Genomic DNA, 9,587 nt, shown 5'->3' with positions numbered 1-9,587 from the left:
TACTTTATTTCCTTGATTACGTTTTACAAAATTTTTCAATAATTGAGATGATATAATGTGGTTTATGGGCTTCCCAGGTGGCTTTAGCAGTAAAGAATCCACCTGCCAACGCAGAAGACACAAGAGATGGAGGAAATGGCACCCCACTCCAGTATTCTTGCCTGGAAAATTCCATGGACAGCCTGGTAGGCTATAGTCCATGGGGCAATTAACAATCAGGCATGACTGAGTGATTGAGAACACACGATGTGGTTTACACATACATATGTATGTGTATACACACACACACACACACACACACACAAACATGTATTTCAGATAAGATAAAGTTAGATCAGAGGATCAATTCATGTATAAACTGTACTTTCATTTATTCATTTCAAACCATGCCTTCCTTCAAACAATGGAAAACTAGTTTTGTAGTTAAATTCTAGCCTGTAACATGCTCATGACTGGGGATACCTGGTGAAAATGCATTATGTTAAATGGGCACACTGACTCAGTAATGTGAGCTGTTGCCATGAACCCCAGAATTTTATTTAACCCAGAAGTTTATTTCATGCTCCCTGTATTTCCACTGCAGGTACTCCTGATCTATGGGTAGCTTTACTCCATAGAGAAAGGCTCAGAGGCTTTCAATCCATTCATTTCATGCCTATAGCACCCTTCAGATTTCAGAGTCCTCTCCTCCAAGCAGCCAGGGATTGGGGGAGATGAAAAAGACACACTTGCCTCTTTATTCTCTTTACCTAGAAGTGGCACATGTCACTTCCACTTAGACTCTGATGCAGAAAATAGTCACATGACCCCAAGGAGACAGGTGGGTACTTAGCCATGTTTGGCTTGCGGATGCTTCTCAATGCCAATACTGTATTGGCAAGCCCAGATATCTCGAGGGAAATTAACTGTCTCTTCTGTATTCAAATCTGGGCACACTAAGTCCTGACATTATGTCTGAATAACTATCTTAAAGTCTATATTCTGATAGAATGTTATAAGGAACTTGGGATACTGGTCTAGCTTTACCACCTACCAAATGGATAGCATTTGAGTTGTAGCTTTATCACCTATACAATATAGATTGTTCTGAGAACCAAAAAAAGAAAACCTTTGTGAAATTGTTTTGTAACTTATGTATTGACACGTGAACTCTATATTACAAAGTAAACCAGAATTGATTTCTCCCAAATCCCATTTCTAACTGATTAGTTGCTCCTAGAGCCTGCCTACCTCTGCTGTAACACTCTTCCAGTCCAACTTTGTCTGCCCACTGTTTTAGTGCACATGCCTTCAATTCTGTGGTTCCTATTCTTTGCATTCTAATTGCCCTATTATCTGGGAAGGGGATGTGGGAAAAATGAGAAGACATGAGGGATTCCCTGTGCTGGCCCATTGAAGAATGTCTCATTTAGCCTCATCACAAACTTGTGAAGTAGGCAGTCTCCATTTTGCAAAGGAGAAAACCAAAGTGGGTGAACAGCTCATTCAAGCTCACAAAACAATCAATGGCAGAAGCAGGATTCAAGTCCTGCTCTGTCTGGTTCTCAAATTTCATTTCCTGCAATGTGTTTCGAGGGTAGCAGTCACTTCCTGTTCTATCATGAGGCTCGTTGCTAGAAGGTTCCTCCCAGCTCTGACCCCCTCAAAAAATTACTCAAGATCTAGATACCAACCTTCAAAGTGGACAGATTATAGTTTTCTGTAAATGTTTAAAATAGAAATAAATCAAGGATTAGGTTATGTCCTGATTTCTTCATCCTAAATTTCTGTGTATTTTCTGTTACTACCTTTGAAATAGTCAGTTGTCTTTTAATCACTTTCAAAGCATGTTCTTTTATGATTATTACACTTTTGTGCTAATGTATGAAAATTAAATACACTAAAAATGTTCAAAATAAATTATCTTTGTCAGCGGTTTTCTAAATAGTATTGGGTAGCAAAAAAAGAAATCTGGTGAGTTATTCATTGATAATAGTATTAATCATGTTTTTAGTATGCTTGATATTTGGATAATTAATTCTTTTCTGTAAACTTCAGTGTGAATTTAAAATGTAATAGTTTATCACTAAACTAGTCTAAAAATATTCAAAAATACATATTTTATTTTATAGTTTATAAAATCTGTCATTTCCTCTACTTCAAACCCTTATGGAAAGTGAATAATGGCTTTTTATTGCTTAGCAATAATTGTCATTATTATCCTTTTTCTAGAAATCCAGTGCAACTTGACAAGTTCTTATTTGTTTATAGATAAATGGTGACAGTTTTTAAAGGTAAGTCAGATCATGTGAATGTCCTTAGTAAAGACTGATAATTCTAAGTATAAACTTTAATGAATTTTTTCTTATAGAAATATTAACACAATTTGACTGAGAAGAAAAATAAAATCAGTAGGGTTTCAAGACGCCTCTGTTACTTGTAACAATAAAAGGCAGTTGTGATCTCTATCCTTAACTCATTTCTATTTGCCATCACCTAATAGAGTATTATTGATGGAGAAGAAAATGGCAACCCACTCCAGTGTTCTTGCCTGGGAAATCACATGGACAGAAGGAGCCTGGTGAACCACAGTCCATGGGGTGTCAAAGGAGTCGGACATGACTGAAACAATAGAGCACTGAACAGATGGTCGTCACTGAGTAAGAACTTGCAGAATGAACGACTTTCTCAGGAGTAGCATGCTTGATTCTACCTTTAAAGACTCCACACCAGATTTTTTTTTATCTCATTTAGGCTCTCTATAACTTGAGCTGTGACATTATGAGAAGAGAAAGAAGTCTTGAAAATTCAAAACTAAGTTATTCTTTTTAAAATTTTGCCTCTGTAAAGTCAAAGATTTAAATGAGTAAGTGCCTAGTGCTTTTTAGAATACCCTAATCCTTGACTGGTTCCAAATAGGAAAAGGAGTACGTCAAGGCTGCATATTGTCACCCTGCTTATTTAACTTATATGCAGAGTACATCATGAGAAATGTTGGGCTGGAAGAAGCACAAGCTGGAATCAAGATTGCCGGGAGAAATATCAATAACCTCAGATATGCAGACGACACCATCCTTATGGCAGAAAGTGAAAAGGAACTAAAAAGCCTCTTGATGAAAGTGAAAGTGGAGAGTGAAAAAGTTGGCTTAAAGCTCAATATTTAGAAAACGAAGATCATGGCATCTGGTCCCATCACTTCATGGGAAATAGATGGGGAAACAGTGCAAACAGTGGCTGACTTTATTTTTGGGGGCTACAAAATCACTTCAGATGGTGACTGCAGCCATGAAATTAAAAGACGCTTACTCCTTGGAAGGAAAGTTATGACCAACCTAGATAGCATATTCAAAAGCAGAGACATTACTTTGCCAACAAAGGTCCGTCTAGTCAAGGCATATGGAAAAACCACTATGGTTTTTCCAGTGGTCATGTATGGATGTAAAAGTTGGACTGTGAAGAAAGCTGAGCTTGAAGAATTGATGCTTTTGAACTGTGGTGTTGGAGAAGACTCTTGAGAGTCCCTTGGACTGCAAGGAGATCCAGCCAGTCCATTCTAAAGGAGATCAGTCTTGGGTGTTCTTTGGAAAGACTAATGCTATAGCTGAAACTCCAGTACTTTGGCCACCTCATGCGAAGAGTTGACTCACTGGAAAAGACTCTGATGCTGGGAGGGATTGGGGGCAGGAGGAGAAGGGGACGACAGAGGATGAGATGGCTGGATGGCATCACCGACTCGATGGACGTGAGCTTGGGTGACCTCCAGGAGTTGGTGATGGACAGGGAGGCCTGGCGTGCTGCAATCCATGGGGTCGCAAAGAGTCGGACACGACTGAGCGACTGAACTGAACTGAATCCTTGTAGAAAACACTTCAACCAGTGATCTGAGTTGTTGCTAAAGCGCTGTCATCTGCGCTCCCATCACAGAGACCATACTCTGATGAAGGCCGCGCCAGCCTCTGCTCCCATTTGTGCACAGGATGCTACCTTGGGGCTTGAAACCCTCTTGGACTTCTGGAGAATGAGTAAGGTACATTTTGTACATGCTTGAGTCCTTTAGGAAGGACAGAGACAAGCATGGGGGAAGGACCGTCACTGCCCACGTCTGGCAGTAGTGTGGCTACTTCAAGTGCACAGTTTTATGCTGAGGTCTTCAGGTTTAATATGACAGTCCTAGCTCCTTTCCTTGGACAAGAATTCAGTTACTGTCCCAATCCCGTGCTAAGTCCTTTTCATTACTCTTTAATTTCATCCTTATTAAGGTAACCATACTTCTTAGTTTGCCTAGGACAGTCCCAGTTTCTGCTTTTGGCCCAGGTGTGATTACTGACAGTGCCTCTCTCTTTCCACTCTTCACTGCTCACTCAGTTTAGATGACAAACTAGCACAACTTAAACACCATCCTCAGGGGTTATTTTTGACTAACTACTGTCTGGTTTAAGTTTAATTTGAAGCATGAGATATACAGAATTCTTCCTCTTTTTCCTTTTCCTTTTCCCACTGCCACAAACACACTCAATTTTAAAATCTTATCTGTAATTACTCTGTTTCACTCTAAGCCCTGAGAGTACTTCCTGCTGCTGCGGCTGCTAAGTCATCTCAGTCATGTCCGACTCTGTGCGACCCCAGAGATGGCAGCCCACCAGGCTCCCCCATCCCTGGGATTCTCCAGGCAAGAACACTGGAGTGGGTTGCAATTTCCTTCTCCAATGCATGAAAGTGAAAAGTGAAAGTGAAGTCGCTGTCGTGTCTGACTCTTCGTCACCCCCATGGACTGCAGCCCGCCAGGCTCCTCCGTCCATGGGATTTTCCAGGCAAGAGTACTGGAGTTGGGTGCCATTGCCTTCTCCGGAGAGTACTTCCTAGCAACAGTAATCAGTGAAACTATTAAGCGACTTAATGAAGCTCTAACAATTACATTCCCACTAGGTGTTTAGAAGTCCAGCACTGGCATTTAATAAAATATCATTCTGCAAAGACGAAGTTGTAAGTGATGGTGACAGATGTACTAGCCTGATTATGTTAAACACATTTATGGAAAAGTAGGATAATGATTGTTTTAAATGTTCTATAATAATTCAAGCACAGGGTAGAATGTTCAGGCTATATTTTGTAGCCTTTTTGTCTCTGTGTCTGTCTTTCTTCCCTTCTCCCTGTCTCTCTCATCTATCTATTATTCATTATCTATCTATCATCTATCTGTCTATCATCTATCTATCCTATCTACAAGACTTTAAGTAGGGCCAACCTTCTGCAAAAATAGAAAGCAACATTGGTTTTCAACACTTATGTTGTGTAAAGGGGATGTTAGTTGCTCAGTCATGTCTGACTCTTTGTAACCCCATAGACTATAGCCCACCAAGCTCCTCTGTCTCTGTGATTCTCCAGGAAGAATACTGGAGTGGGTTGCCATTCCCTTCTCCAGGAGATCTTCCCAACCCAGGGATCGAACCCAGGTTTCCTGCTTTGCAGGCAGATTCCAGTGGTTATGATCCCTCTTTGAAGTCACATGAATTTCAACAGAGCACCCACCCTTTGACAGAAAGCCTTAACCTAACTGGAATGGGTCCACTGAAGGAAAAGCAAGGATCGCAGAAGTCAAGTGTGCAAAGAATAAAAGGCACTTAGTGATCTTACGATCACGCCAGAGACAGGTAGTTTCTTGTATCACCCATTTAGTTTGTCTCTAACTCTCAAGATTAAACAGCTCCGTAACTGCACTTAGTTTGGTTTTATTGAGCAATTTTATGTTGAGAAATTTTTTTTAAATTACTGGCCCTGAAGTACATCTTCTTCAAGTCCCAGCTTCCTGTTAGTGAACAAGTTTTCACTGATGCATACAATTTCTTCACACCTTTTCATAGACACCAGTGCTGACAACATTATTCATGATATATTCCTAAAAGCAAAGAGGCATCTATTAGAGTTGGTACATGATAGGTTAAATTTGCTCTGTCCCTCTTTCCCCAGGCTGCCTACTCAGGCCATAAGACAATTGAATGATTCGAAAGGTATGCGTCAAATAGTAGCATCAAAAATTTTTAAATTTAGAGAAAACTCACCACTAACATTTTTCCATCTACAATTTTTCTTTTGATCGTTGTCTCTTTACCAAGCCATTTTTGAACATGAATCATTGAGCCACCATCTAGTGTTATGATGCTCTATAAATGTAGAAAGGAATCAGTCAGAAATAGCAATTCATGACATCCTAATGACACAAGACTACATATTTATTTTTTAATTTCCATTTTGAAATTCTTTTCTCCAAAATTCTTACATCAGTTCTTGTTCTAATTTAATACCCTCAAACTAGGGAAGTCTCAAAAGATGATTCAAGTGATGCTCTTTTCCCCCAGGTAAGCAATACCTAAACTATTTGTGAATGATTGTTCCATATTCTGTTTTATAAAATGACAAAGAAAGGGCTTCTCTAATGGTTCAGTGGTTAAGAATCCACCTGCCAATGCAGGAGACAAGGGTTCAACCCCTGATCTGGGAAGATCTGACATGGCGCTGAGCAGCTAAACCCGTGCACCACAGCTATTGAACCTGTGCTGTAGACCCGGGGAGCCACCACTACTGAGGCCCAAGCCCTAGAGCCCTAGAGCCTGGGCTCCACAGCAAGAGAAGCCACTGCGACAAGAAGCCTGTTCACCACAACTAGTGAGTAGCCCTCACTCACTGCAACCAGAGAAAAGCCCGTGCAGCAACAAAGACCCAGCACAGCTAATAAATAAATAAATAACATTAGAAACAAACAAAAACTGACAAAGAGAGATCAGAGAAGCAGTGAAAACATGTTGAGTTTTTGGGCCCTAAATCATTTGCCGAAGAATTGACTTTAGAGATGTGTTCTATTAATTAACAAAATAAACTCAAACTGACTGGGTGAATTAGAACAAACTATGCCTAACTGCCTTCTAGACTTTTCCTGATTATGAAGCAGGAAGATTTAGTTCTTACCTTCACTTGCCGGTTATCTATGGTGGTTTCATCAAATTCTTCCCCTAGCTTGAAGGAGATCTCAGAGTTCTTGAAAGCACTTTGAGTTTTGATGCTAATCTTATCCCCGTCGGCACTAATAATGATTCTTGGCTTTGCTGATCCTGCAAGGTTCTGCAGTGCAACACTCACTCCTGTGGGAATGAGTGAGAAGAAAACTCAATGAGTAGAGGAAACAACATGCCTCCTTAAGAAGTTTAGGAAGTGCTAGCAATCATTTTGGAAAGCAATTAAAAAAGAACGCATCCTCTCCCCATTGACATTTTGGACAGTATGCCATGTTTTCTTTAGTGCTCTCTGTATCAGCTGGTTGAGCCAAGCCTCCCAATCAGAAGACATGTCTAGTAATTATGCTTGACACTTTGAAAGCTAAGTTCACTTTCTGAGACTATTGTGCTTCATCTAAAATCACCGGGACTCTTGTACTTCATCTAAAATCTATATTTGTGTGGTGACTTTCAATCGTATGCTTGGGCATTACCTCATGAAGTGTTTCAACAACAGTATTTCAGTAGCACGGGGTATTACTACCCTCATTTTAGAGATGAGTATACTGACTCCCAGAGAGGTAGAAAGGCTTATTCTAGATGATTTGCTTGGTAATTAACAGAACTGAAATTTAAACACAAGTTTTCTAATTGTCCATAAACTTTAGCATGCTTTTTTTTCCTTAAAAAAAAAATTCAAAGTATCTAATCTACTCTAAAAGAATATGACTTATAAAGTGCAGGCTTCTCTTATTTGTAGGTACAATTCAGATCTGGCTGAATACCATGAAATTAAAAGATGCTTACTCCTTGGAAGGAAAGTTATGACCAACCTAGATAGCATATTGAAAAGCAGAGACATTACTTTGTCAGCAAAGGTCTGTCTAGTCAAGGCTATGGTTTTTCCAGTGGTCATGTATGGATGTGAGAGTTGGACTGTGAAGAAAGCTGAGCGCCGAAGAATTGATGCTTTTGAACTGTGGTGTTGGAGAAGACTCTTGAGAGTCCCTTGGATTGCAAGGAGATCCAACCAGTCCATTCTGAAGGAGATCAGCCCTGGGATTTCTTTGGAAGGAATGATACTAAAGCTGAAACTCCAGTACTTTGGCCACCTCATGGGAAGAGTTGACTCACTGGAAAAGACTGTGATGCTGGGAGGGATTGGGGGCAGGAGGAGAAGGGGACAACAGAGGATGAGATGGCTGGATGGCATCACTGACTCGATGGACATGAGTCTGAGTGAACTCCGGGAGTTGGTGATGGACAGGGAGGCCTGGCTTGCTGTGATTCATGGGGTCGCAAAGAGTCGGACATGACTGAGCAACTGAACTGAACTGAACTGAACTGAGGCAAATTAGACAATTTGGCTGAGAGCCTGGCCCTGCTATTCACGTTGGGAATTGTCCATTGTTGAACTTGTCTCCTGCAATAGTTGAGCAGAAGGGCTGACTCCCATCTCTTAATATTGATATAGAAATCGATTTCACATTCATATTATGGGCAGATGGGAAGCCTCTGACTACATAAAAGCAAAAAACTTTTATATATAGTTTTTTATTAAAAGGGAGGTCTCTCTTATATGTTAAAATTGCTTAATTAAATGTTAAAAAATTACTATTCTTCTAGCATTAGTAAAGAATAGTTTAGTTATTATTAGTTATCTGAGCTATTGTAAATGATATTAATTTCAACTTGAATAATAGCTAAAGTAGGCAGAACTTACAATTCTGAGAGATGTCCAATAGTGGGAAATTTCATGAGTAAAATATTCTATTTCTATGTGTTCTATTTCAACAAAACATTTGAAACTCTTCAAAATAAGGTTTTAAAAATCTCCCATGTGTATCAGAACTCTAAAAATTAACCCACTAGAAATTTTGCTTGTTGTTATTACTCTTTTGGAGTTATAACTTAAAGTAAACCTTGAAACGAATTTAGTTAATAAATTTAATTATAGATAGGTATTGCTATCTATAATGTGGAGCTGGGAAAATCTATTTAATGAAATTACCAAGATAAAAAGAAACTCTATCATGAGGGTAGGATGAAGTATTTTCAAAAAGGATATATGGTCTAAAAATATAGATAATAAATTAGAAGGAAGTATCTGTGAGCCTAGTATTGCAGAAAGAGATAATTATTACTAGTAATAAAAGAGTAAATGTAGATACATAAACTTTGTTAACCCCATGAATATACCCTAAGATCCCAAATGAACAAGATAATTGTAGGAAAATTCATTGTAAAGTGCAAACCCAACCACATCACAAAAAGCATTGCCAGTTTCCAAATCTTGGAAAGCTATTTCTCACCCAGTTCTTTCATATATTCATCAAAGTTTTCTCTGGAGACCAGTTTCCACGTTCCCAAGAAGGGCTCAACCATGATGGAAAGCTTGCAGAGAAGAGGTGCTCACAACCAAAATCCAAAGACACTTAAGCAACACACTGCTACCAGAATCTTAATTTAAAAGACTTCTTCATCACGTGACTCTTCTGAAATGGCCAACGGGGAGCAGCAAGACCAAAGATTCTAGGCACCAGTGTTGACTCATTTTATTTACTTTCAAATAAAGACACAGAAAATTAACATGTTAAATTGCATTTAAGTCAATGATTA

The 9,587-nt window shown here is 39.3% G+C and overlaps 1 protein-coding gene across 1 annotated transcript; it reads right to left on the bottom strand.

The window, feature by feature from the left end:
• Positions 1–5,719: 5,719 nt before the first annotated feature.
• Positions 5,720–9,498, bottom strand: FABP9 (fatty acid binding protein 9). The gene is made up of 4 exons (XM_086335405.1): positions 9,281–9,498; positions 6,943–7,115; positions 6,039–6,140; positions 5,720–5,875 (listed from the first exon to the last, which is right to left on the bottom strand). The coding sequence occupies exons 1-4, from the start codon at positions 9,351–9,353 to the stop codon at positions 5,825–5,827; spliced, it is 399 nt and encodes a 132-aa protein (XP_086191531.1). The 5' UTR covers positions 9,354–9,498; the 3' UTR covers positions 5,720–5,824.
• Between the last annotated feature and the right edge of the window lie 89 nt (positions 9,499–9,587).

This window comes from Bos grunniens, chromosome 14 (assembly GCF_055505025.1).
Source record: "Bos grunniens cultivar Pamir isolate PY7600 chromosome 14, Bosgru_T2T1.0, whole genome shotgun sequence".
In the NCBI taxonomy this organism is placed as follows: domain Eukaryota; kingdom Metazoa; phylum Chordata; class Mammalia; order Artiodactyla; family Bovidae; genus Bos; species Bos grunniens.
The sequence above is the reverse complement of the archived record's forward strand: the minus strand, read 5'-3'. Positions and strand labels throughout refer to the sequence as shown.